The sequence below is a fragment of the Crotalus tigris genome, unplaced genomic scaffold, assembly GCF_016545835.1.
Source record: "Crotalus tigris isolate CLP2741 ecotype Arizona unplaced genomic scaffold, ASM1654583v1 scf7180000024461.5605484, whole genome shotgun sequence".
Lineage (NCBI taxonomy): Eukaryota > Metazoa > Chordata > Lepidosauria > Squamata > Viperidae > Crotalus > Crotalus tigris.
This window is the reverse complement of record NW_024100632.1, coordinates 2,249,681-2,277,434: the sequence shown is the minus strand read 5'-3', so window position 1 is coordinate 2,277,434 and position 27,754 is coordinate 2,249,681. Positions and strand designations below refer to the sequence as shown.

Genomic DNA, 27,754 nt, shown 5'->3' with positions numbered 1-27,754 from the left:
GACACTTTATGAAGAAGCTTCTTGGATGAGAAGCGAAACGTCTTCCAAGAAAAACAGTTGCCTCTTGAAAAAACAAACACCTTTGAGACTGGATACTTTATATTCTGGGTTCTCAAAGGTTTGACAGAGGAACAGAGTTTCAGAATGTGATGACTAAGGATGAATCTTTGTGATTATTCAGGTGGTAGAAAAATGTTACTAGCATGTACAAGTCTATTGGCATGAACACAATCCTTGGCTTGACTTCTCAACTTAATAATTCGCAGGATGAAGAGACTCATCACAGCCTTGAATGCATCCAAGCTAATCAGATCGTCCCCAGGAAGCAGTTGATCCGGGAGGATGAAAATCTCCAGGTGAACCCTGGATTCGCCTTTGATCTTGCAGTGGGACCCAGGGGCTGTGGGATTTAGTCTAGATTAGACACAGAACTTTGGGTGCCTTGCTTAGCAATGGAAAACAGGCTCGAGTGCAGTCGTAAATTGAGGACTACCCATATTGATAATCAGGTGGGTCCTGGAGCTAGTCGGAGGCCAAGGACAAAGTATTTGGACCATTTGAGGCCCACGGGCGCCACGTTGCAGATCAGCCCTGCTCCTTACAGCCTCTGCAGCAGCATCTAGTTTGCCAAGACACACAGGACTATGGGGTCAGGTGCCAGCTTACATAGAAATGCCCCTGCCCCTTGGGTTCCTGTTTCAGAACCGTGAAACCCCGCTGTAGGAAGTGTTTGTGCAGACACACACAGTTGTACATTTTGTGGTTTCACCGTTGCCATCTTTCTGAAACGAATCTTTCCACTGTCTCTGCAGGTACCCTTTCTTGAACTCCATGGGGAGAGCACCGAGTATGTGGGCCGAGCGGATGACGCGGTCATTGCCCTGTCCAACTACAGGCTTCACATCAAATTTAAGGAGTCTGTGGTGAACGTAAGTTGTCTCTTCCAAACCGGAAACTTGCTGGCGATGGAAGCCGGAGCTGCACCCATAGGCCTTCCGTTCAAAACTGAAAATATCTGAAAAGCCAGCTGGTTTGTCTCCCCTGTGATATTTTGGGCAACCTCTATCATTGGTGGCATTTCAGTTCCTCGCCTGCCAACTCTAGTGTCTCCTGGTTGTGTGTACCAGTGCAGACAGGCATGTGGAATTTCAATTGATCTTACAGGTTCTTGTTCAAAACGGCTGGTTGAGAACAAGGAGAGCAAAACTGTTGCACTTTATTATTATTTTAAAATCCTCATGCATATTCTGCTGCGGAAGTGTGTGAGTCCCTAGTCAGCTGGCAAGTTAGAACACCTCTCGTCCTCGCAGCTGCGCACCTAACAAAAGTTTGCTCTTGTTTCTCTCCCATCACAAAGCTCTGACTCATCCCAAAGCTATGACAGGGAGGCGAAATAGAATTAGAATTTATTCAGATCTTTAACTCAGGCCTTGATGCTAATCAATCCCCAACTTCATTGTTCAAGTGGAGCTGTTGAAACATTGCAAGCAGGCTGTGAAGTTCTGCCCTGGCCAAAGCCAATCCTCAAAGTCTCAGGAAGGGTCCAAAACCTGGACAATCTTCCTTCATAGCAATAGCAGATTTATATACCGCTTCACGGTGCTCTTACGGCCCTCTCTAAGCAGTTTGCAGAGTCGGCAATTTGCCCCCAACAATCTGGGTCCTCGTTTTACCAACCTCAGAAGGATGGAAGTCTGAGTCAACCTTGAGCTGGTCAGGATCCTGCTTTGAGCCATCCTCTTCCCTCCTCACCTGCAGCCCCCTACCTGTCATTTCTGGGTTGCTTGGCCTGTTCCCTAAAATTGTCCTAAATTGCATCAATCTCCTTCCTTTATATTTGCAGAATGCTGGTAGGATGGGTGTGAGACTCAGAAGCCTTTTTTGGGGGGGGAAATAAAACTGATGCTGGAGATTGGCTCTTTACTGTGTAGCAGGCCTGACAAACATTTTATTAACCTGTTTTAAATGAAGAGATTTAAAAAAACAACAAAAAAAGGGAAATTTCAAGCAAGGCAGGAGTCCTGGCAGATGGCCAGACAGGTCTTTGTAGAGATTTTGGGAGCCTGAGCTGCCATCTTGGGAGCCTTTGATCTGCTGAAACAAAATAATTGCATTCATTCATTTTAGATTTTTATTTTAGTTTTTTTTTATCCCGCTTTTTATTATTTTTTTATAAATAACCCAAGGTGGTGAAAATACCTAATACTCTTTCCACCTCCTACTTTATCCACAACAATATCCCTGTGAGATGGACTGGGTTGAAAGAGAAGGATTGGTTCAAAATCACCCACCTGACTTTCATGCCTAAGGCAGGACTAGAACTCACTGTCTCCTGGTTTCTAGCCCCGTTCTTTAACCACTATACCAAACTGCCTCTAAATCTATATAGCTCTGGTTTATATCTTAATATTAAACCATGTTTTGGCAGTTTTTTTCTAGATCCCACCTTTCATGGCCTGCCTTCACATGATCAGCCATAACCCAAACTTAGCTATAATCTTCCCCCCCTCTTAAAATGGTCTAGGGTTTCCTGCCTAAGCAGAGGGTCTGACTAGAAGACCCCTAAGATCCACATATAGGACCCTTGTGCTAACCCGATGATGTAGAATACTATAATTAAACAGAAATACGTCCGTGTTAAGCGTTGGCCATTCCTCTCTCTTTCGTACGCAGCTGCGAGTTTATTTTCATTTTAGCTGATTCTTGTCTTTGATGTGCAGCTAGCCAGTTGCAAAATTAATCTCCCAGAGAACAAAAATGTTGTTTGTTTAGGAATTGACAGCATTCTAAATAAAGAATGCAATTGCGGCTGACATGAAAGTGAGTTATTGCTTGGCTATGCAAGAGCGAGTGCTTGGAATGGGTACCATCTCAGACAGTTACGTAATATTAAATGAATTAATACTTTAATATTGCATGGGAATTACTGCAATGAGAAACCTCAGACAGCTACAGCAGAAGATAGTTCTCTAGCACTGGAGACGTAGAATCCACCAATGGGTTAACTCTGCCTTCCTGATAAGTCTTAAAGTTGCCAAGTTTGAAGGCCCTGGACTAGAAGCCCAGGCTGATTTTTTTTCAGTTGGGTAAAAGAGGGAGGGAAGATAAAACCAGAAGACTTGCAATATTCTGTTGCTACACCCTATCTTAGCATTTCTCAGACCCAGCAACTTTAAGATGTGGATTTCAACTCCCAGAATCCCCCAGCCACATCTTAAAAGTTTCTGAGATTGAGCAGCACTGGGCTATTTCAATAAAGCATAGTTACCGCCCAGCTGTGGAGTTGCTTCATCTAGCCTATCTTAACAGAGGTGACGGATGAACATTACAATCCATTTCCTAACCGAGAAAAATGGTTAAGGAATTAAACTATCTGCCTAGAACAGGAGGGTACCCTCCCCTACTGGGGCTATTTAAATACGGCTGGGGAGCCATCTAGGAAGACTTCTTGCACTGAGCAGGGAATTACTTCAAATGATCTCTCTGGTCCCTTCTGACTCTTGCATTTTGCAGTTTTATAATGTTTTGATTCTAAGTAGTGCAGCTGCAATGTTCAGTACTCTGGAGAGCTCTTCTCCCCCTTTTTATTATTTTTTTTATCAGTGGAGTTAACAAGTGAAATCCTTATTAGGTATGATTATCTTGGTTAGCTTTTATCTCACAGCTTCATTGAAAATGGACCCCCTGACTCTCTCCTTGTCGGTTAGATAGTGTCTCTAGTGCAGTGAGCATGCATTTGGGCAAACTCCAGGAGATACTGGAGAACAGAGGAGCCTGGTGTGCTGTGGTCCATGAGATCGCAAAGAGTCAGACATGACGTAACAACTGAACAACAAAAACAACTCTCTTCTTGTAATGCTGGATTCTGAACACCTTGTCCAGGCAAAAATTAGTCACCCCAAATTCATTTCAGGAAATCCTCAGTTTAACCAACCTTGCTTTAGCAGACTGCCACGGGAAAAACATCTCCCTATGATGTGTTCTTTTCTGGATGCATCAGTTCTCCTTCGTAAGCATAAAAGGTATGAACACGTGTGACATCCCATTCTGCTTTAATAGACACTGCTTCTCTCCAATTAGGATATAAGGTTTAACGGGCCCAGTGTTCCATCTGAGTTTGTTAGTGATCTAGCCGATGTAGGTTTATATCCCACGGCCTTTGATTTCTCGCCTAATTTTGTTCTTTCTTTGCAATTCATTAGAATGTCTGTAAATTTGCTGCTTATGAGATCTCAGTAAGTAGAACGTTGCTGTTTAGCATTTGTACTGCCGCACCTTTGCTTGGAATACAGTGAACATGTGCTGACCGTGGCTTGCAGCATAGGCAGGCGTGCATGGATCATGTCAGAGCATGAAGCTCCCTCCTGTATAAATAAATACCTCGATAAAGGATTCAGTCGACAGATTGGCCAACTCATGGAATGATGGCTTCTCTAAAGTATTGACACACCCATCTTTTGGAAGCAGCTGCATATTCAACAGGGACGCTTTATGCCTGCATGAAATTTAAGAGGCTTCTTTTGATTGTCTAAAAGTTATGCATTTGAACTGGGTTTGATCCTAAGCAAGTCCTGGATACGGTTCACAAAGTTCCAAGGCTTTAGAGTTGAAGTTTAATTAGGCCAATTGGTCTTTCTTCTCCCATTTGGTTTAATTTTGCATCGTTTAATTCCCTTACTCGTGTATTTTCCTCCAAAGTGGCCCTTCCCAGCCACAGTCCGCAGTGAGTTCAGAAGCTTCTAATGTCTTTAGGAGATTGGTTATTTAATTACAGGCGATCCACATTCCTAGAGATTGTCCTCTGTGAAATGCCAGGGGTAAGCTTGGCTAGTCCTGCATGCTCATTCATAACCAGTAAGGTAATTGGCACGTAGGTCCCAGTCTTAACGTTGGGAGGAAGCGACCTTACGAAGAGCAGAGAAAAGGGATCAGGAATAGCAAGTCAAAGAAATTAAAGGGGTAAGATAAGACAAAGAAAAGGGAAAGAGAATTCGATGGAGTTTGCACCACTATCATTGCCTATTCTTTTCCGGTAGCTTTTTGCCAAATCTTCCTAACTTCTGCCACACCCATCATACCTTTTGGTTCATTAATCCCACCTCTCTCTTTTGGAGGACCTTGTCAGCGTCATCCAGGGATGACTTTAGGAGAGGTCCTTGGTGCTCTCTGAGCTTAGTTGCTTTCTTGCAGATGTTTTGTTACCTAAACCATGGGCCCCCAATCCCTGGTCCATGGACCGGCACCAGAAACCGGGCCGTGCGCACAAGCGAAGTGTGATCCTCAGGATGCAGGGAGCACGTGAAATGATGCCCCCTCTTATCCACGGATAAATCTCTCTCCACGGAACTGTCCCTGGTGCTCAAAAGGTTGGGGGCCACTGACCTAAAGCAGGTCACATGATCAGCTCAGAAGACCCCTCATTTCAACCCTGAGCTACACACGTTCTCCTTTATAGGGATGACTTTCTTAGTTTTCCCCTTCCTCGTGTCCCCTTCTGTTTTAGTTTGTGGTTTTGTCTTCCTTCTTTCTCTCACTTTGAACACACCACCTCCATTCTCACTCGTGCTTTCATCCCGTCGTACAACCCACTTTGAGGTTCATGTTGGCAGCAAACATCCCACAATCCCAGCGTATTCTCTTCATGATAACCTTCCTTCAAATCATCAAACGTGCGTTTCAATTCCACTCTTTGACATTTCTCTGTCATTCCCATTAAAATTTCTAAAATAGTCCTTCCTGCTCACTTTTATCCTGGCCTACATTTCTTTTTATTCTTCTTATTGTTGTTTTGCTTTTCTCCTGGAAGTTCCTCTTTTCCCCTTTCCCTGTTTCCAAAGGATTTATATTTTCCCCCCTCTAAACAGCGGATTCATTATTTTATTAAACATTGCATTTTGCTAACAAATTCAGCAAACGGTTATCGGAGGCTGGCACTAATTATTTACCTGCATGATGTGTTTTGATTTGGGGTGATTTTCAACATGAAGATTGCTCGGGGAATGGATATAATGCTTGGCAAAAAGGCAGGCTGCAAAGGAGCATGAGATGCCTTTGCTAAAGAGCAAATTCACTATTGTTTATGGGGAGTTGTGCATAAAGGAAATTGTTCAGAAGGAAGGAAAGTGAAATGGAGACATTAGGTCTACCTAATTCATCTGTTTTAACCGAAGTTATGAATGTGGAGAGTGGCCTTCCTCTCAGAATCAGTTAAATTGGCGCTGGTCCTGAAGCCATCGTTCAATGAAGCCACAGTAACCTACGTGAGCCTGGCCACACTTTTAAGTCTTTGGGGGAGCCCCATCACATATCTTTGGAGAAGTCAAGCCAGACTTTTGAATATGGGGAAGTTTTGCAAGCACTGTCTCAATTTCTAAAACGCTGCGTCACTTGATCAAGTGCACTTGGGCATTCTTAGAGTTCTCCGAGTAATTTTAAAGGTTAGCGAAACGAGAGCTGCTGAAGAAAGAAAATTGTTGGTTGCAAAGGCGCCTCCTCTCCAGTCTGATGGCAAATGGTGAGGCTGCAGAGGTTACCTGCATGTGGTAATACATTTTATACCAACTGCCTGCAAATTATTCTAACCTTTTGGCTGCAAAGGAGACCAACAGACACGAAGAAAGAATCTGGAACTAAGGAGAAACTTCCTGTCAGTGAGAACAATTAATTAGTGGAACGGAAATTGCCTCCGTCGCTGGAGGTTTTTGAGAAGAGACTGGACAGCCACTTGTCTGGAATGATAGAGGGTCTCCTGCTTGGGCACGGGGTCAGACTAGAAGACCTCCAAGGTTCCTTCCAATCCTATGATTCTGTGTTCTAAATTAAACCCTGGCTTCACAGGGCAGTTCAGATAACGGGCTTTTGCATAGAAAATCTCTTATTGTTGTTTTTTTTTTTTATCTTAGTGTGATCTGTGTAAAAGGGAGCATAGTGCCCCCTCCACGTTTGAGAGACATGTACTAAAAGATTTGGAGCTTTATAGTAAAATTGACACAGCCCCATTTCACCAAGGCAGATTTTAGATCAAAATGAGAAGTACGTCCGCATGCCACATTATACTGTCACTTCATGATTTTAACCTCGGATGCTTGCATAATAATGGGAGGGAAATGCTATCAGTAATTGGCAGTGTGAGTAATGTTTCATTCCAGGGGTTCAGTTGTTTAACAAATCCTTGTGAAAAAATGGTGTTAGCCTTTTGGAGTAAGACTATTTATTGATTAATTTATTTGGAAAATTTATATTGCCGCCATCTCGTTCAAGGCGACATACAGGAAATAAAAACACAACATAAAAGAAATAAAAATAAAATAAAATAATGTACAATAATAATAACAACAACACCCCATCCTGGTGACAACACACACTCATGCCAGCCATTCATGGGCTCCGTCCTGCTCCGGGTTCCCCAGGCCCGCTAGCAGAACCTCGTTTTCAGGGCTTTCCGGAAGAGTGTCAGAGTGGAGGCCGCTCTCATTTCCGGAGGAATGATGTTCCAGAGGGAGGGAGCCCTTTTTCTGGGTCCCCCCAGGTGGACCTCCTTAGGGGACACAACATTCCTTGCCTCCCTGCTCTAGTGGGGAGACGGTCCCTCAGATAACCTCTTACTGTCTTTTTCGTCACAGGTCCCGTTGCAGCTCATAGAAAGTGTGGAATGCCGGGATATTTTCCAGCTTCACTTGACCTGCAAAGATTGCAAAGTTATCCGGTATGTACGGTCCAAACACAGGCCGTAATTCATGTTAGTTAATGCAAGTGTGGCTTTCCCCTCCCTAAAATAAATAAATATAATTGCCTTTTGAATCATTACACATTGGCCTTTAATGGCCCGGTTTCCTCCCGGCTCTAGACTTGGTGGTGCCAGCCAAATACTGGCAGAATAATCTCAAAAACGTTTTTAGTTTACCACTGGACGGCATTGGAATATCAGAAATAACGATACTGATAGAGCTGGAAAGGGACCTTGGAGGTCTTCTAGCCCAGCCCCCTGCTTTCGTTGGCTTTTGCGTGGATTGTTTCTTTGTTTTTTTGCAGGTGCCAATTCTGTACTTTTGAGCAGTGTCAAGAGTGGCTGAAGCGGCTGAACAACGCCATCCGGCCCCCCTCCAGGATAGAGGACCTTTTCTCCTTTGCGTACCATGCCTGGTGTATGGAGGTATACGCGAGTGAGAAGGAGCAGCATGGGGATTTGTGCCGCCCAGGTACATTTGCTCTTTTGCTTGCATAGGACTAGAACCTTTTTTCTTTTAACAACAAGCATTACCTAGTACACTACAGGCGGTCCTCGACTTAGCAACCATTCGTTTGGCAGCCATTCAGAGTTACAATGGCACCAGAAAAAAGTGACTTATGGCCAATCCTCACACTTACAACCATTGCAGCATCCCAGTGGCCACGGGATCAAAATTCAGGTGCTTGGTGGGGTCATGTGATCATCATTTGCTCATGGCCAGCTGGGGAATTCTGGGAGTTGTAGTCCAGAGGTCTTAAATAGTAACAGCACTTTGACTTATATAGCGCTTCACCATGCTTTACAGCCCTCTCTAAGCAGCTTACAGAGGCAGCATCTTGCTCCCCCCCCCAACAATCTGGGTCCTGATTTTACTGACCTCAGAAGGACGGAAGGCTGAGTCAACCTTGAGCCGGTCAGGATCGAACTCCTGGCAGTCGGCAGCATTAGCCTGCAATTCTGAATTCTAACCACTGCGCCAGCGCACGGCTCCTAAAGCCAAAGTTGCCAAGATTGGACACCCCTGGTATAAAGGAACTCTTGAAGTACCACGGTGGAGTTGATGACTCTTGGAAGATAGCCTTGTGCACGAGGTCAAATGAGGGTTTTTGACCTTGTGGAGCGTCCTGCGTAGATGCAAGGTTGGCATTGGCATTGTGCTTCCTATGTGGCATCATCACATGCCAGGAATTGTTCCCCTTCACTTCAATAGAGCAAATAAGATGCTTGGATGTTTTGTCTTTACAGCAGGGATGTCCAACTTTGTCAGTTTTAAGACTTACAGACTTCCAATTCTCAGAATTCAGCTTTCAGAATTCTGGGAGTTGAAGTCCACCAGTCTTAAAAGTTGTCATGGTTGGACCTCCCTGCTTTGCAGAGATTGGCGTTTGCTCTTACGCAGGATTCACAAGCTTTTCAAACTTCTGAATAGACTTGTGAGTGAAGAGGAGTCAAGGAATGCTCTGCTATTGTTCGGTCACGGGGGAGTATCTCACTCCACTAACCCAGGCACAGTTCCTGTTTGCTTCCCGTTGTCCTTCTGCTATCTAGGAGAGCACGTGACGTCGAGATTCAAAAACGAGGTGGAGCGGATGGGTTTTGACATGAACAATGCCTGGCGGATCTCCAACATCAACGAGAAGTACAAGTAAGCTCTTTAGATGTTCACAGAGGCCATCTGCTCTTGTTCAAGTCCAGCACTTCGGGGTATTTCAGCTGTACGTGGACCCGGCTATGAACACATGCCAACGCCACTCATTATTTGAAGCAACTTGACATTTTTGGAACAGCTTTAAAGTCTCCAAAGGAAGATCGAAGGAACCTGACACTCAGTTGTTGCTGTTCTGTCAAGCTTTTGTAAGCTGATCCATGAAAGATGGACACAACTGTCACTCTATTCTTTCTGGTCTCCAAAAGCTGGAATTCTGACACCAGCTACATCGTACGAGTCCGCCTTTGGCTTCTAGCTGTCATATGGCTTGTTTTGTTTCAATACATAACAAGAGCCCAGCCGTGAGTTACGGCTCACTGTAATTCTAGTCAATAAATTCTAGCTAAGAAATTGCTATTGTACCACAGCTAAAACCAGAAAATATAACCCCTTTTTTCCAAATGGAAGCTGCATGCCGAGATTGAGGAAGTGAGGCTCTAAAGACTGTGGGATAGGAAGGAAAAGTTTAGGGTTGTTTATTTTTTTTATGATCATCTATTTATTGAGAAAGAGAAGGAGCCAGTTTGGTCTAGTGATAAGACACCAGGAGACGGTGAGTTCAAGTCTTACCTTAGGCATGAAAGCAGGGTGGCTGACTGGATCAATCATGCCTTTGCCAATGAAAGATAGTTGGGTGACCTTGGGCCAATCCTCAGGAGACTCTGAGTTCTAGTCCTGCCTGAAGACGGGAAAGCCAGCTGGGTGACTTTAGGCCAATCACCTTGAGAGTTTGAGTCCCGCCTTAGCGGGACATTTACCCCTTTTTCTTCTTAATTTCTAGTGGTGCAAATTTAGCCTTAATTTACAAAAAAGAAAAGAAAAAAAGAAAGCACTTGCTAGATGAACCAGCGAGGCTCACGCCGTGCCTTCTGTTACAGTTGAATGTGCACATTGTGTTTTTATATTTGAAACCGATCGCTGTGTTTTAAAGCCTAACTGGCAAAAAATAATCTGGGGGGAAAAAAGAAGAAGCAAAAGGTGGCTGGATCCGTCCTCCATACCTTACAAAGTTTGACGCTGAACATTGATGGATGTGCACAAGCCTCTCTTGCTCTAGCCCAAAAACAAAACGGGGGGGGGGGTTTAAAAAGCCGCTGAGTTTTACTGTTTATCTGCGTTTCCCCTTGCTGCTGTTTCACGGGGGCAGCAGCGTGGAAGGAGAGACGGGATGTGTCTGCTCCTCCACCTGTGGCTGGTCTCTTCTCTTCCACACAGGCTCTGCAGTAGCTACCCTCAAGAACTCATAGTGCCGGTCTGGATAACGGACAAAGAGCTGGAAAGTGTGGCCAATTTCCGATCTTGGAAACGCATCCCTGTGGTGGTTTACAGGTGAGGCTTTCCTGAGGCAGCTTCCTGGCATCCAGAGGATCGGATTTTTCAGGTCGGTTTGCTAAATCTCAGAGAGACTTTTGGCAGATCCCCGTTGCTGTCTAAAGTGTACCTCTTTTGAGGATAGAAGGGAGGATATTGATAGAGCCCTTTGTTTAGGGATTGTTTGAAGTTACGACAGCACTGAAAAAAGTGATTTATGATTGGTTGGGGTTTTTTTTTTTTCTACTTAACAACCCTTACAGCACCCCCAGGGTCCCTTGATCAAAATTCAGACACTTCCGGCAATTGGATCAGATTTATGACAGTTGCAAGGTCATCTGATCCCCTTTTGGGAATCCAGATTCACCTAACAACTGCAGTAAACCTCAGCAGGTTTCGTGAACTCTAGATGAGTCCCTGGTTCTCTTGTTTTTGAACAAAAGGCAGGTCCAAACTGCTGACATTGCTAATCAGCATTAGCTGACAAGCTCTAGATACCTCCGTGTCACGCTCCTCTGCCAAAGCTGATTCAGGTTTTAGTTTTAGTTTTTCTTTCTCTTTGCATACTTTTTAAATTTTTTATTACTGGGCTGTTCGTTGGTAGTTTTTTTCCTCCCCGAAAAACAAGCAAACTCTGATCCTCCTAGGTATTCAGATATGTTTACCAATTGGAGGACTTTGCAGCGTGTTTCTTCCCCAGGGTCCACAAAACTGCTTAAATCCCAGTGGAGATTAATTTGTGCATTTTATCACAGTGGGGGCCGATATGGAGAGTTGTTTCACAGGCCGTCAAGTTATTAGACAAACTTTTAAACTGCCTTTGGAATTTTTTCAGAGAGCTTCCTAAGGCTCTAAGTGCCTTTTTCCTCCCCTGTGGCAGTTGCTTCCTGTTATGTGCACATACGACCTGCAGTTAATTCCTGTTTCAACGGCACTGGGATGATTTTTGTTTCCACGCAGGCACCAGAACAACGGGGCAGTCATTTCTCGCTGTGGGCAGCCCGAGGTCAGCTGGTGGGGCTGGAGAAACGCCGACGACGAACATCTTGTCCAGTCAGTGGCCAAAGCCTGTGCCTCCGATTCCAAGTCGAGCAGCGGTAAACTTATGAATGGGAACTGCTCACGAGAGTTCTCCAATGGGGGAGACGTTTCTGATGCAGAGTTTGGTAAGCTTGCTTTGGTAACCTCGCTTTGTGTCCAAAAGGTTAGCTGTCTACGGAATGCAGATGGCCAACATCCACTGAGATCAGCCTTTCCAGGTAGGCCAGACAGGAAACTCGGCCGGAGGAGCTGTTTAGCAGTAGCAACAGCACTTAGACTTATATACCTCTTCACTGTGCTTTCCAGCCCTCTCTAAGCAGTTTACAGAGTCAGCATTATGGTCCCCAACAATCTTGGTCCTCATTTTACCGACCTCGGAAAATTGGAAGGCTGAGTCAACCTTGAGCTGTTGAGAGTTGAACTGTTAGCAGTTAGCAAAGTTAGCCTGCAAATACTGCATTCTAGCCACTGCGCCCCCAGGGCTCTAACTTTCTATTTGTATTGTAAAGTGACATGAAAAGAATCTTGCAAGTGTGGAGGTGCAGATCTCCCACCATCCCTTTGACAGCCTGATAAGCTGGGAGAGTTCCTTTGTGAGTTTCTTTCTCTGCCCGTCATTATCCAGTCTTTCTCTAGGCAGCATCTCTCTTTTCCACCTTTCCCACATACTTTTGGGAGAGCAGTTGGCTAAGTTGGGCCTCAAGCTTGGAATTAGCCTATATTCACTACATAAACACAGGGGGGCAAGATCTGACCACCCACCCACTGTCTTTGAGCCTTACTTAGTCTTTCCTAGGTGCAAGCTGCCAGTCTGGGGAGATTCCTGTATTATTGGCACTAAGCAATAAAGTGGCTAGCTTGAGCTATGGGCGTCTGGATATTTCTGCAAATATCATAGAGCTGCTTCTCCTGTCTGCAATATAAGACAGACTTTCCAAATTAGCCGGACTGTCACTCCTTTTGTTAAACTGGCCAGGAACTCTGGAAATAGCAGCTGTGCACATCTGGAGGACTATAAGGCAGTGTTTTATGACCTCAGCAACTTTAAATGGGGGATTGAAGTCCACCCATCTTAAAAGTAGCCACGATGGAGAAACACTGACAAAATGGGTGAGTGTTAAGCAGAAAGCGATCCATTTGTGATAGCTATTTCTATTTTGCCTGTTTCTTCCCCAGATTCTTCCATCTCCAATGCTTCCGGAGCAGAAAGCTTAGCCATCCAGCCTCAGAAACTTTTGATCTTAGATGCACGCTCCTACACAGCCGCAGTCGCCAACAGAGCCAAAGGAGGGGGCTGTGAATGTCCAGGTGGGTCTTAAAATTAAATTCTTACCACCCAGGTATTGTGCATTTATATACCCAAGGAGGCAGGGAGCGTGTCCGGACTTGGCCCTGCCGGCTTCCGAAAGGTAGTTCAGGAAGAAGGACGATGCCGTAAAAATGCGGGGATCGCTTTAAGAACAGGAGTCTCCAAACTTGGCAACATGGCTGGCTGAGGAATTCTGGGAGTTGAAGTCCGCAGGTCTTAAAGCCGCCAAGTTTGGCGCTCCAGAGCAAGGATGATAATTCCTGATTTACAAACTCAGCTGAGTCTCTCAAACAAACAGGGTACGGGCCCCAGCTTGTTGCCAGCTGGTTTCCGCAGTAAAGCTTGTAATTCAGTTTTTCCTGGCCTCTTCTGAACCACTTTCTCTTCTCTCTCTGCTTTCAAACAGAGTATTACCCAAACTGTGAAGTGGTGTTCATGGGAATGGCCAACATCCACTCTATTCGGAAGAGCTTTCAGTCACTGAGGTTGCTCTGCACGCAGATGCCAGACCCGGGAAAGTAAGTGTCTCCCCCACTCGCCCCTTCTTGCCTTAGTACAGGGGTGTCCAACCGTGGCCACATTAAGATCTGTGGACTTCATCTCCCAGAATTCCCCTGCCAGCATAGCTGGCGGGGGAATTCTGGGAGTTGAAGTCCGCAAGTGGCCAAGATTGGACATCCCTGTCTTAGTAGATGGTAGGTTTTTTTTCTCCCCCTCTTAGAAAAGGGAACCTGGATTGTTTGACTTATATTTGAAAAACTGGCAGGTGAAAGGTTTCATTGTCGCAAAAGCCAAGGGGAAGCCCAGTTGTGGTTTTCTCCCTCGTGGTCCTCGGCCGTGAAGGAAGCTCCCAAGGTCTGCCTTATCCTTTTTTGAGCCATTTCCCAGATCACACTTAACCAGCCTAAGCAATCCAAAAAGATCTGCCTCGTGGCAGAGTTGTGTGTACCGACTTCCACAATGCTTTTGAGCATTGTGGGTGTGACTTCCTGCCCTGTTGAGGTTTGCCCTGTCTCCCTATGTGAAGCAAGTGTGTGCGGGCAGTCCTCGGCGTAAGACCACAATTTCTGTACTGAAATGAGACATTTGTGAAGTGAGTTTTGCCCCGTTTAACGACCTTTCTTGCTATAGTTCTTAAGTCGGTAACCCGGTTGTTAAGTGGATCTGGCTTCCCCATCATCTTTGCTCATCGGGGTCACAAAAGGGGATCACACGATCCCAGGAAACTGCAACCGTCGTAACTGTGAGGCAGTTGCCAAGCATCTGAATTTTGATCGTGTGACCTTGGGGAATGCTGCAGTGTGAAAAGGTCACAAGTCACTTTTTTCACTGCCACTGTAACCTCAAAGGGTCACACACACACACACACACACACACACACACACACACACACACTGATCCAATTCAGGGGAAGTCCCCTCTCTGGGCTTTAATAGCATATCCTAGTCAGGTTCTCCTCTCGTCTGCCTTTGCAGCTGGCTGTCGGCTCTGGAGAGCACCAAGTGGCTCCAGCATCTCTCTGTGCTTCTCAAATCAGCCCTCCTGGTGGTTCACACAGTGGACAGAGACCAGCGGCCTGTGCTGGTCCACTGCTCCGATGGCTGGGATCGGACCCCGCAGATCGTGGCTCTGTCCAAGCTGCTGCTGGATCCGTATTACAGGACCATTGAGGTTTGTGTCTCCGGAACGGGTCGCCTTCGACTTTGGGTCGAGAAGAGGCTTTGAGTTAGAACGCTTGGGGTGATGCTCCCTGGAAGAAGAGAATTGCAGAGTAAGAAGGTGTTTAGAGACATAAAGATGTGTCCTAGGAGGAGTGAAGCGGGAGGAGACCGGAAGGATTCAGGTTCCTTTTGGGGAAGGCCAAGTGACAGACGTAACCAGAAGCGATTCACACACAGCCCCCCTTGTTGCACTAAAGCAGCCTTGGTGTATTGGCATTTCCACAGAGGTTTTTTTTGGGGGGGGGGGGTTGATTCCATATAGATCAGGGGTGTCCAACTTTGGCAACTTTAAGACTTGTGGACTTCAACTTCCAGAATTCCCCAGCCAGCATGGGGAATTCTGGGAGCTGAAGTCCACAGGTCTTAAAGTTGCGAAGATCAGACACCCCCCCCCCCGATGTAGATTGCCAAGGGCATTGAGGTTTACAATTGTCTCAGAAGGCCTTCAGTCGATCCAGGAGCTCAAAAGAGGACGGGCTTGGCGAAGTCACTGCCCTGGGTTTCCCGCAGGGTTTCCAAGTGTTGGTGGAGATGGAATGGCTGGACTTCGGCCATAAGTTTGCAGACCGCTGTGGGCACGGCGAGAATTCAGACGACCTCAACGAACGCTGCCCGGTGTTTCTGCAGTGGCTCGACTGCGTCCATCAACTCCAGAGGCAGTTCCCCTGCTCCTTCGAGTTTAATGAAGCATTCCTTGTAAGTGATTGTTTTTCCCACAGAGGCCCTGACTCAAGAGTTTGAATGTGTTGAATCTACCTAATCTGGCTGAATGTCCAGATCACACCTTGGAGTAAAAAGGTGGCTTCAGTTCATCTCTGACTCGGCTGTTTACTCGGGCAAAGAGAAAAAGAGTCTTGATTAATGAGTTGCCATTCCCAGGCTCTTCTGCCTTTATCTTTGTCACCATCTGTTCTGTTGTTGTGGGTTGTGCATTGTGTAAAAGGAACCTGCAACCTCTGTTGGCAAAAATTTTGCAACTTGTGGGTTCCTTTGAGATATTCCCCAGCAGAAGAACTGTTAAAACATTCGGCTTTGCAAATTCGGCCCAGGCCCCAGTACTATCCTTTCTTATAGGTCAAGCTGGTGCAACACACCTACTCCTGCCTCTTTGGTACATTCCTGTGCAACAACGCGAAGGAGAGAGGCGAGAAGCACACCCAAGAAAGGACCTGCTCGGTGTGGTCCCTGCTACGAGGAGGAAACAAAGCCTTCAAAAACCTGCTTTACTCCTCCCAGTCTGAATCTGTATGTTCTGGTTTTTATTCATTCTTTATTCTTTGTTTGGTCCCTTGTTTCTTCCAAGGGGCATAAGCTTTTCCCCTATTTGAATCTCACAATTACCCTGAGGATGCAGCTGGCTGTCAGGCCCCAAGCCCAGACACAACACAGTGAAAGCCAGCCAAGTTCAACCCTTCCTTTGCGTGCCCCTAATGGGCAGAATTTGGCCAGACTAAAGCTATAACTTCTAACTTAATCAATAACAGTATTGCAGGCTAACTCACTGCTCGCTGCCAGGAATTCGATCCTGACTGGCTCAGGGTTGACTCAGCCTTCCACCCTTCCGAGGTCAGTAAAAAGGAGGACCCAGATTGTTGGGGGGAAGGATGCTGATTCTGTAAACTGCTCAGAGAGGGCTGTAAAGCACGGTGAAGCAATATATAAGTCAAAAATACTTTGGCCACCTAATGAGAAGGAAGGACTCACTGGAGAAGGGCCTAATGCAAGAGAAGAAGGGGACGACAGAGAATGAGATGGCTGGATGGAGTCCCTGAAGCAGTAGGTGTGAACTTAAATGGACTCCAGAAGATGGTAGAGGACAGGAAGGCCTGGAGGAACGTCGTTCATGGGGTCGCGATGGGTCGGACACGACTTCACAATTAACAACAACTATTGCTGTTGCTATATCCTGAGAGGTTTCTAGAGCAGAGATGGGCAGCTATGGAAACTTTACGACCTGTTGACTTCCAGTTCCCAGAATTCCTGAGCCAGCCATGCTGTAGATCTGTTGAAGTCCACAGGTCATAAAGTTGCCACAGTTGCCCACTCCTGCCCTAGGGTGTGGCTACCCTGAATCTCTTTGTTCCTTCCCCATCCAGACCGGGACTGCGCAGTCTCTCAGTTTGGGACTCTCTCTCTCAAATGGACTGCCTTCTCTGCCAGGATTGCCCCCCCCCCCACACACACTTTCCTCCTTCTCCAGGTGCAGATTCCATCACACAGACTGAGGTCATCCGGGAAGCCACAAAATTAGTTTGTGGTTTCTTTTCAGGCCTTTTGCAGCCTTACCTAATTTATTTTTTCTGCATTGGCGCTTTATTTTTTTTATTTCTACCCTCTTTGGAGTGGGGAATATCACTTTACAGTTGTACCTGATTAGAGGCTGGCAGATTTTTTTATTGCTAGGACAGGCGGAAAATTGAAAACAACACATCAGTAATAAACTATATCTGTCATACTGATATTGACCAGCAGGGGTCAGTGTCAAAATCTCAGTCTCTGTTCGTCTTCCTTAGGTGCTGTATCCTGTGTGTCATGTGCGCAACTTAATGCTGTGGAGTGCCGTGTACCTGCCTTGCTCCTCACCTTCCACCCCTGTGGATGACACCTGTGCCCCTTATCCAGTCGCTGGCTCGAACCCTGAGGATCAGCCTCTGAGCAGGTGAGCCCGGATTTCAGGTGATCCGCTGTCCTCTTTTTCACCGTCCATACATTGAACCAACAGCAGGTGTATAAAGTGTTAAAACTTCTACTGGTTTGTAGAAAAGCACCCTCTTCTATTGCTGCTGCTGTCACAACTTTGGAATGTAAACCCTGGAAACTTAAACTTATATATAGCATACCCCCCAAAAAAAAAAAAAAAAACCAGAGGAAAAAGCGATCAAATAAATTTAACATTTAACATGTAGGATCCACCCCAGCTGGGTGCTGAAAAAATTGATTTTGCTCATTTATTAAATGTATATGCTGCCCATCTTGCTTTCGAGTGACTTTGAGTGGTTTACCGTGCCATAAATAGTAATAACATAAAACAGTGAAGTAGGCTAAATAGGTAAAGCTAAACTAACCATCCGTTGTTCTCTTTAATGCGCAGAAAGTCCAACAACGGTTTCTGACCTTTTCTATAAGAGCTTTACAAGACAGTTTAAACCTTACACTTGATTACTCTCGCTGTTCTTCTGCAGACTCCCAAAGACCAGGTCCTTTGACAATCTGACCACAGCCTGCGACAGCAGCCTACCAACCCCTAACCGGCGGAGTAGCGACCCCAGCCTCAATGAGAAATGGCAGGAACATCGCCGATCCCTGGAGCTCACCAACCTCGGGAACCCGGGAGATGACCTGTTTGACGGCGAAAGTTTGGCCAAACCAGGCAGGACTCTGATGGGAGCAGAGTTTTCGGTAGCTGTGGCCGAGGGGCAGATAGAAAACATCTTGCAAGAAGCCACCAAAGAAGAAGGGAACCTTGAGGAGAATATGAGATTTGGCCAAGAGAGGGCAGGGAAGGAAGGAGAAGGGGGTCTCACACGAGACAAGGAACACAGGACTGAACCCCCAGCTGGTTCTGCGACTAACAGCGTTTGTGAAAAATCCAACCCGGATGGAGAAACCTTGTTAGACAATCCAGTTTCTAATCAACAGCTGGTATCACAGGGTGCTTCTGAGCTTCAAGGCCCAGAGGAGGGGCACCCAGCTGTCCCTTGCACGGTCCAGAAGCCAACTCAGGGGGGAGAGCTACCGCTTGGCTTTTGGGACAATCCTGGAAATAGTGAAGTTTCACGAGAGGAGGAGGAGGAGGAGGGTGTTAATAGAAGTTCAGCAGAAGCTGAAAACGCCCCCAGTCCTGCCCATCCCATCCCACCATGGCCTGTAGGACTTGAGGCAGCCCCACCAAATATGGAGAGCTCAACAGAGACCTTAACAGAGACGGGAGCCAGGGCAGAAAGGATACAGCCCAGGTCTCCCCGTTTACGTCCTCCCACTGCGGCCAGCAGCATCGATGAACTTTCCCAGATGGAAGATCATTGGCCGGAGAGGGAGGGCTTAGTGGACGCTCACAAGCTGGCCGCTGCTCTAAATAGGACTCCTTACAGCAGCAACCCTTCCCCATGTGCCTTGCCTTTAACTGACTTTAAAGAGGTGGTCTGCAATGGAGACCTCGCCTCCGAGAACAAGATGGCTGAGAGCCCGGCGGGCTTTGCCGCTCCCCAGAAACACGTGTCGCCCAACGGGCACTGCGTGAACGGGGAGGAGATCAGGGCGAAGGTTCCCCTCAGCCGACAGATCTCTGCCGCCAGCCGCAGCTCCACCCCGCTGCATCTGAGGAACGTGCACCACAAGTGGGTTCACACCATCCCGGGCCGGCAGCAGGTGGCGGGCAGCCCGGACCAGCCTTCCCGGAATCACCTGGATGACGATGGGATGCCGATCTATGCCGATGTCATTCAGCAGCGCCTCCGCCAGATTGAAAGCGGGCACCAGCAGGAGGTGGAGAGCCTGAAGAAGCAGGTGCAGGAGCTGAGGAGCCGGCTGGAAAGTCAATATCTGAACAGCTCGCTGCGCTTCAACGGGGAGTACGGGGACGAAGTGGTAAGTACGGCCGTTCCTTCTCAGCACAGCTGCCCTCGTGCCAGTTGCACCACCCAGGGCACAAACCCAGGACAGAGAACAGCCCCCAACCCAGAGGCTGCACTGGACCCAGGCAGTCCATTGACGGCTTATCTTTTGCTTAGGTATTAAATTTATATGCCGCCCATCTCGCTATTGAGCAAACTGGGTGGTTTACCATGCCATAAATAATAATAATGTAAAGCAGTTAAGAGATTAAAAAAAAACCTTTGTGGGCATTAAAGCTGAAACGTTCAAATTAACCCCCAAGGGAATAAAAAGAACCAAAATGGAGGTGAAGGTGGGATCCTAATGAACTAATGGAATTTATATGCTGCCCCTCTCGCTGTTGGAGCAACTCTTAAGCGGTTTACAAATGGTTTTAAAAAAAGATAATATGAAACTGTTAAGATTGAGTTCACTGTTTAACTCACTGTATTTGCTGGATAGATAGACGGATGGATAGGATGGGTGAATAGATGATTGAGGGACAGAGAGATAGAAACAGATAAGAGATTGGGAAATAGGTATAACAGATGAGAGAGAATTAGATAGAGAGATAGAGATGGATGGATGGACAGACCGACGGACGGATAATCTTCCCTAGACAGACAGACACCAGCCTCAGTTCTCTGAGGAAGACAGTGTTCCAAAGTAAGCAAGGCTGATAGGATCAGCTTTCCTTCCCGGCTTTTCCCCTCCTCTAAATCTGATTGCTCCCCACAGCAGATGTAGAAGATGCCCCGTTCTTGGCTGCTAACCTCTTCCGTGGACTGGGAGTAGGTTATGCTCAGCTGTGTTTGTTTGCCAACAGACTTCAGTGCCCGACTCAGAAAGCAATCCGGATCACAACTGCTTGTCTCGCTGCAGTACAGAGATTTTCTCTGAGGCCAGCTGGGAGCAGGTGGATAAACAGGACACAGAGGTACAGGCCTCCATCCATCTCTGGCGCCTCCCCCTCCCCTTTGCCTACTTAGCACACGACATACTAACCACGCAGCTCCCTCTGGTCCTAACACTGGTCTTGATAAGCTTTCCTCCTCCACTCTGCAGCTGTCTCGGAAACTTCTCTGTCTCTGTGCCGGTGCCAAAGTCTCACTGCTTTCCGCTCTGCCTCTTTGGGAAGTGACGAAAGCCATTCTAGGATTTGCGCACTTGCCTGCGGAAGTGGGCAGAGGGAAGCAAGCGAGTGTCTGGTGGCTTTCTCAGAGGTCACGTCAGCTGGGTTTGGGATTTCTTTGCCAGAAGACTCTTCCAAGTTTTTCTCCTCCTCGTCCTCTTCTCTCCTCTCTCCCCAAAGCTGCCGCTTCTCAAATCAGTTTGTCTCTCGCTGTTTTCCCGTTGCTTTGATGCTTACCTGTCGGTGTTACATTTGAAAACAAAGGCTCTCTTGTCTTTGTAGGTGACACGGTGGCTCCCCGATCACCTGGCTGCGCACTGTTACGGCTGTGACAGTGTCTTCTGGCTGGTCAGCAGAAAACACCACTGCAGGTATTGTGCCTCCCAACGCTGCCTGCTTTGTTGTCACCAAGACAGCACTTTGCCATTCTCACTCAGCCTTTCGACCTCTGGCCGACATCCTTCCCTGTTAGAGCAGCTCCCTAGCCAATCGTCCAGCTGTTCAGCACGTAGGGCAACAGACAAGATGTTCCTTTCCCATGGTTCCACCATCCCCAGCAGCAGCAGCAGCTCTGCTGACAGTAAACTCACTATTTAGCTCTGGTCACTTCCCTCATCTAATCTGTTTCTCTGCCTTTCTGGCTTCCGAATAAAAGCGCAACCCTCTTCCGTTGATAGGGCACACTTTCAAATGTTCAGAAGGCCTGTATTGGAAATAGATTCGGGTCCCTGCAACAACAGAGATCTGTGTTGCAAAGGTGGGCCCATTTGGTTCATGGTTGAAGGACAGGTTGAGCTAGAGCCTTCCTGGATCTCTAGTTGATGAATCTGGCGGAATTTTTATTTTTTAGTAAAAAGATACTGGTTGGGAGGAAGCCTTTATGTTTCCTTATGTTTATTTTTTATTGAAGTGTTAATTGGAAGATCACCTTCCTAGTCTGTCTCTTTGGATTTCCCATTGCCTCCTGAGTAGTTGGGTTTGTTTGTCTCAATAATTTGGGCCAACCTTTACTCTAGTGACCTTAGCAACTGTTATTAGCAACTGGACTCCTTGGTGGATCAGTAATGAGAATTTGCCGTAAACCTGGTTTTAAAAAGCTCACGAAATCTTCTTAGAATTTGGATTCCACAGGCTAGTTAAAGAACAAATCCTAGTTAAAGATAAATTCTTCTCACTGGGACCCCCTCTGTCTCTGCATGAATCTGTGCTATGCCTCTCAACTGAAAATAGGTGAGCTCAGTCACGTAGAGGTCCAGCAGACAGCCTCAGTGGATGGATAACATAGATCTGTAAGGGTCTTTGACCTGAATGTGTTACCCACAGCTCGCAGTGTGGAGTATTTCCTTACAATGCGCGGTCAGAAAAGTGATCAGTTTCTTTTTTAAGACCATATAATGCCACTCTCAGGCACGCTGGGAAGCCAAAGCCTTTCAAACATCTAAAGCCTTCATTATTGGCAAGGCCGACTGAGGTTGCCGGGACTTGGTGAGCCACAAGTTCCCCACTCTAGGCCAAAAAAACCCAAAGACCTCAGTGGTCATTTTTTAAAAACTTCTCTGATTTAGTGTCTGCTCTGAGCTTTTTCTCCCCTTCCTGCAGGGACCCCGAATGTGTTGATCAGACTTGGTGAGCATTTGCATCAGCCTCTCTTGTCTTGCCTGCATTTCTCTGATCACTTCTCCCCACTAACAGTTGCCTTCCCCCCCCCCCCTCTGCGTTTCCTTTTCCCAGAAGTCCTAAAGCGCAAACAGCCAAATCCCGGCTTTTTGTTTTAACGTTGGATGCTTCCAATGTCTTGCTGCAAACCGTTTTCCTTGCAACAGCAGCTGGTTCATGTACACTGCTCCATCAGCAGATTATTTTGGCCTTGGTCTTGGTATCATGGGTGACTGATGGTAGCTCACAGTTCTTGAACAATCACACACACACACACACCAAAATCCAGATCTGAAAGCAAATAAAAGAGCTTTGGCACCAAGGGATAAAATGTAGGTAAAAACTAATGCTTGGAAGACAAAGCAGCATTGTCCATAGGTTCACCTTTGCTAGTCATGTCTCTTCTATCAGTCCCAACAGTCAACTTTAGGATTTTGGCAAAAGGAAACAAATTAGTGGGCCCGGGTCCTCTTTGGGAGCAATGTGATATTTTTGAGATATACCCAGGTAGAATTTCACAAACGGCCTCTGCTTCTCAAAACATCTCAGATTTAGGCTCTCGTCCCATCGCAGGAGATTCTGTTGTGATCCCTTCCAGACCTGATCTGCGAGGCTGCTTTGACAAAAGAGTTCTTTTAGGATTGCTTTTGCTTGGGATCCTATTTTTCTTTCTCTTTTACTAAAGTTCCACTCCTGTTCTTGTTTTGTTTTTGCTTTTCTTTCTAATACCAGGGCCTGTTTGAGTCCATAAGGAAGCTTTGGAATCGCCTACTCCAGCCTGGTTTGACTTTCCTATAGAAAGATTTCAGCTTGATATTTGAAGGCTGCTTCAACAAGTGTCAGGGTTTTGTGTTTTTTTAAAGGCTCCCTTGTGCTTGCAGTTAGATTATGGATAGCATAAACAAAACCACAGCCAAGTATTAAAGTTTAAATCGAAGGGGGGATACTTGTTCTGTTACAGCATCACGAAGTTGCCCTTTCATTGCTTCTGGGGACCCAGACGAGGCGCAGGTGCTCGAATGCCCCTGCTGATTGACCACTGGCCCGTCCGTCAGCTGCTGTATCGCTCACAACACGTGGACTGCATCTTGTTTTCCCTTGCGGCTTGCTGTGTGACTTTGCATGGTCCTGGCAGGTTCACATTTTCTGGGTGCTGAAGCCTCGGCGGGCTACTGTTGACTCCCTCCGAGTCCTAACAACTTCTCAGGCAATGTAACTTGCTTGCCGTCATCAGGATCAATTGGTTTTATGTTGGGGAATCGTCCGGAGGCAGACACTTGAACCTGGGTCCCATTGCAACCAGCACAGGGGTTTTGATGAAATGGGCTTTTTGTTCACCCCTTCTGCTCCTGACCCTCACAGGGACAGGCCCATCCCTGAAGGGGAGGCACTCAGATCTCTACTCCTGGGGTTATTCTCTGTCAAGGAGGGCTCCTCTCTGCCTAATCCTAATGGATCCGTGCTGCTCTTGCTTCGGAATTGCGTTTCTGCATTGCAAACTCATGCTCGTGTTTTTTCTTCCCATTTTCTGACCCAAGGAATTGTGGAAATGTGTTTTGCTCCAGCTGCTGTAACCAGAAGGCGCCAGTCCCCAGCCAACAGCTCTTCGAACCCAGCCGGGTCTGCAAAACCTGCTACAGCAGCTTGCACCCCAGCAGCTCCAGCCTTGACCTCGAACTGGACAAGCCCATTGCTGCCACCTCAAACTGAGGCTCCAGCCTGGAAGGAAAGCTGGGAGGAAACAAAGCTGCCTTTGTCCCTTGAGGAAGACACACCAATTCCCGGTGGACTGAAGCTGGTAGGATGGGAGGAGCTGTGCACTTTGAGCTGGAAGTACAGGTTACTGCTCAGAGGGAAGAGGACGATGGGTAGATAGATCCTGGCTGGGTAGATAGATCCTGGCGGAGCAGTCCTTCCCCATTGTTACTACTCCTTCCCTTTCCTTCCTTCTCATGTAAATTTAGTGTGGATTTTGCAGGAAGGCCATGAAAGGGGTCTAGTGGGGGGGGTCGCTCTGCCCTGTCGTTGAACTGCACCATCGAACTGCACCGCAGGCAGGCTGTCCTCCCTTACCGAGAAGAGGGGAAGGTGAATTGCCAGAGAGATTGTGAATACCTGTAGCATTAGGACTAGAGCTTTCAGTCACTCCTGTGACTTCCCAGCAGCCCCTTTGCTGTTTGGAGAGTTGTTGCTGCTAGAAGAAACGGAAACGGCCTTCTCAAAGGGACTCTCCCCCGCTCTGTCCTGTAGGGTGGGCTGCATTGTTCCCGTCGCCCGAATGCAAGGGGTGGGTTGCCCGTCTCCACACTGGGCACTCCTCTGTGGCCCAGGGCAGAGAAGCCTGGGTCACTTGGCTAAGAAGATGCCTGCTTGCTTTGAGGGAGGCGAGAGGGGAAGGGGTGGCTTTAAACCAGCACACACGCCCCCCCCCATGTAAAATTCTGTACATCCATTTTTATTTTTATTTTGTAAAGGAATTGGTGCCTAGGCTTGAAGGTAGCTTTTAAAATGCCTCTCCTTGCCGCCGCCCCCTCCCCCAATTTTAAACCTAGTTTACACAGAAAGCAGAGCTGCTTCACTGCACTCGGTAGGCTATGTGCAGCGGCAGGTGGCCGTTGCACATAGCATTGAGGTGTCCTTTTCACAAAACAACCCCGTAAAGCTAGAGTGGGATGGTTTTCCTTTGCTCTAGAGCTGGCTAGGAAAGGTGGGTTTGCTGGTGCCCCCCAAATGAGGCGTTGGGAAAAGAGGTGACCTGTCCAGAGCTGTTTTCCTCCTGCTAAATTAGCTTGGTTAATGTTGCCCCATAAACCTTCGATAGAGTCCTCCTATTTTTTTCTAAGTTTTGTATTTTCCCCCTCACTCTCTCTCTAATGGTTTTGGAATGGGAGGAAGAATTATAGTAGAGAGTTTATAATCTGCAATAAGATGCCTGAATCCATCCAGAATCATTTCTCTTCTTTTGGTCCTCATATGCTTAGATCGGTACATGCAATTCCTTCCTTTCTGCGTCACCACACTTCAAACACCTTCCATACACCACCTCTGCAACATTAGTTTTCATGCAATACAGATCTACACACTGTCCTTGAGTACCAGGTGGGAGGTCCCCGCACCCTGAATTGCCATAAGCTCACAATCCTGGCATGAATAAAGAACAAGCTACATAACAGAAGGAACAAGAAAAACCACAACTAAGCTGTTCTCAGCGTTTGTGCTGTAATAACTAGACTGGTTTAGTAAACCTGTTTGCCAAGGAGAAAATAAGAAAAGTGAAAGATACACTTGTAAAGAACAAAATAATACAGGGGAGACATGGAAAAATAAGGAACCAAATTCCAGGAAGGCATAGCCAGAGGCGCTTCCTCGTTCACACAGACGGGGTAATGCCTTGGCACCCTTTGTCTTCTTCCAACTGGGAGAACTGGTACAAAATTTCAGTGTGGGATTTTTATTTTTTTCATAAAGAACGGAACGCTCTGGGAAAATCGGCAGAGGTGTACAGTTCCAGGTTGGGAATGTGGAAACAGGTTATTGAAGGGACATACAGAACGCTGGCTAATCTCTGCTTTTCCAGTGCTAACTGGTATGCAGCGAGACATTTTCAAACAAACAAACAAACAAAGCAGAATAATAAAGGGGAAATGGTATTGTGTGATGCAGTGAGCCAGTGTGGTTTTATGGTACAAACAGAGGGCGAAAGGTCTCACGTTCAGTGGTTCGCAATAGGTGCCAAGTGGTTCCAATACGGGTTTTCGGGGTCTGTGATGTACAGTGTGAATAAAACGCTTGCAGCTCTTAGTCTTTTGAATCAATGAAGCACTCTTTTATGTTCAAGTTTCCTCCCATTGGATGTGAAGCAGTGAAACCCGGCTCTGTGTGAAAATGTGTGCGTGCGTGCATGCGATGCGTGCATAGAACTTCTAAAGAGGAGCAAAACTACTTCTTTATTTTTTGTCAGATGTAGTCTTAAATACTCTAGAATGATGAAATATATAAATAAAAGTGAAATAAACTTTAGAGTTTGCACACAGGAACAATTGTTGAGCTACTTCCTAATTTTTATCTGCCCCAATCTCAGGCTGTTATTTCCTCCTGCTGAAATAGGTCAGTCTGGAGGTTTCTCTCTTGCTCAAACTTCCCTTAATTTCAAGGCCATCACATTTTAAAGCTAACCAGGCAAATGTATTCTCCTAGATAGCTGTAAAGAAATATTCCTTATATGCTTGAAACCTAGACCACAGTCCAGTGCATTTCCAGTTAGTAAATCTTTAGTGGGAGTCAGTTACCTGTTAATGGTCCCTATTAATTTTCTTCCTTGCAAAGTTGGCAGAATTTCAAAATATGGTCTCCTTCTTTGTGACTGAAGGCTGGGGAGGATTTGAGTCAGTTTCCTAAGAATGCTGGATGTGGTTTGAACAGGTACTTTGATAAAGCTAAAAACACTACAATCCTCATTTGTGAAGAAACAATGGTATGTTCCTGTATAATGACACCACAGCCTCACTTTCCTGTGTTCCCAGTCAGTTGTGCTAACCATACTTTCCATAGTTGGGTTTCTCAAGCAATACAATTCATATTAATAAACCAAGAACTCTTTCTGGCCTTTTTTTTTTTTTTCCATTTGTTCTATCTGGCAAGTCCTCATCTTGTTTAAAACCTTCCTTGGCTGCCTTGTCTGCTCAGCCGGTTCAGCATACACACTTGGGTGGGACTTCTTATGAACGTCTGGGTCTGGCAAAGATTTGCATGCTGAAACCCTGCAGTCATTTGGAATTCCACAAAGAGGAATACAATCAACATCTCCAGTTTTTCTGGATTTCTAGATGCCAGGAACTCTATCTGGCTGAAAGACGGCAAGTCATTGAAGTGGAACTGCTGCTGAGCCAGGCAATTGGAGGAGTTGTGCTGGGGGTGTGGCTTTTGTTGGGGAGGGATTGTTTAACTGGGGCACCATGGGTTTCTCTTGTTAACGACAGTTTCAAACTTTGTGTGCTGCCCAGTATCACTGCAGTGAGAACCAACACACAAGCTAGCTCCCGGATGAATAGATGGCCACCAAGGGCTTGCACATGAGAAAGGGGGTATAGTGAAAGACTGAGCATTCGCAAGAAAAGTTGTGCTGCATGCTGGCATACAACGTTTGTGACCCAATTCGTAATTTAGCCTAGCAATTTTGTGTTAAGTTGCTTTTAGCTGTTTTAGAATAATATTCTTTTGGAAAATTTGTCTTTGGTACTTTTTGCTTTCTTTATAAAAACATTGGAAAAGCGAAGCTGTTCTGCATCCTGTGCTCAACATTAGCCAGCCAGATATTTTGGGGCAGCTTCTCATACTTGGTGTCAGTAACTCAACCATTACAACAGGTATCCATTGATATTTTGGATGTATCTAATCCCCTTCTACCTTCAAGACTGTACTAGCCCTCGCTAACAGATGCATCCATTTCCCATCAGCTCAGTAACATTTTAAAAGCAAGTCCCTGCAAGCAGAACTTTCATCCCCCACTATCCATATCTGCAAGTAAGTCCAGTAATTTGGAACTTGGCTTCAT

The 27,754-nt window shown here is 46.4% G+C and overlaps 1 protein-coding gene across 13 annotated transcripts in view; it reads left to right on the top strand.

Moving 5' to 3' along the window:
* The window catches only part of MTMR3 (myotubularin related protein 3), a 42,065-nt gene extending 16,054 nt beyond the window's left edge, over nucleotides 1-26,011 (top strand). For 3 of the 13 annotated variants that reach the window (XM_039332437.1, XM_039332439.1, XM_039332438.1), the window contains exons 4-22: nucleotides 267-356; nucleotides 813-929; nucleotides 4,203-4,235; nucleotides 7,623-7,705; nucleotides 8,032-8,198; nucleotides 9,278-9,374; nucleotides 10,653-10,766; nucleotides 11,709-11,914; nucleotides 12,966-13,097; nucleotides 13,505-13,616; nucleotides 14,574-14,769; nucleotides 15,330-15,515; nucleotides 15,894-16,064; nucleotides 17,333-17,478; nucleotides 18,002-19,406; nucleotides 20,239-20,349; nucleotides 20,827-20,915; nucleotides 22,144-22,170; nucleotides 23,739-26,011. In XM_039332437.1, the coding sequence (XP_039188371.1) occupies nucleotides 267-356; nucleotides 813-929; nucleotides 4,203-4,235; nucleotides 7,623-7,705; nucleotides 8,032-8,198; nucleotides 9,278-9,374; nucleotides 10,653-10,766; nucleotides 11,709-11,914; nucleotides 12,966-13,097; nucleotides 13,505-13,616; nucleotides 14,574-14,769; nucleotides 15,330-15,515; nucleotides 15,894-16,064; nucleotides 17,333-17,478; nucleotides 18,002-19,406; nucleotides 20,239-20,349; nucleotides 20,827-20,915; nucleotides 22,144-22,170; nucleotides 23,739-23,910 (3,654 nt within the window). In that variant the 3' untranslated portion in view covers nucleotides 23,911-26,011. The remainder of the gene's footprint in view (nucleotides 1-266; nucleotides 357-812; nucleotides 930-4,202; nucleotides 4,236-7,622; nucleotides 7,706-8,031; nucleotides 8,199-9,277; nucleotides 9,375-10,652; nucleotides 10,767-11,708; nucleotides 11,915-12,965; nucleotides 13,098-13,504; nucleotides 13,617-14,573; nucleotides 14,770-15,329; nucleotides 15,516-15,893; nucleotides 16,065-17,332; nucleotides 17,479-18,001; nucleotides 19,407-20,238; nucleotides 20,350-20,826; nucleotides 20,916-22,143; nucleotides 22,171-23,738) is intronic. The other 10 variants (XM_039332442.1, XM_039332446.1, XM_039332444.1 and 7 more) reach the window with 10 other exon arrangements.
* Nucleotides 26,012-27,754: the final 1,743 nt, after the last annotated feature.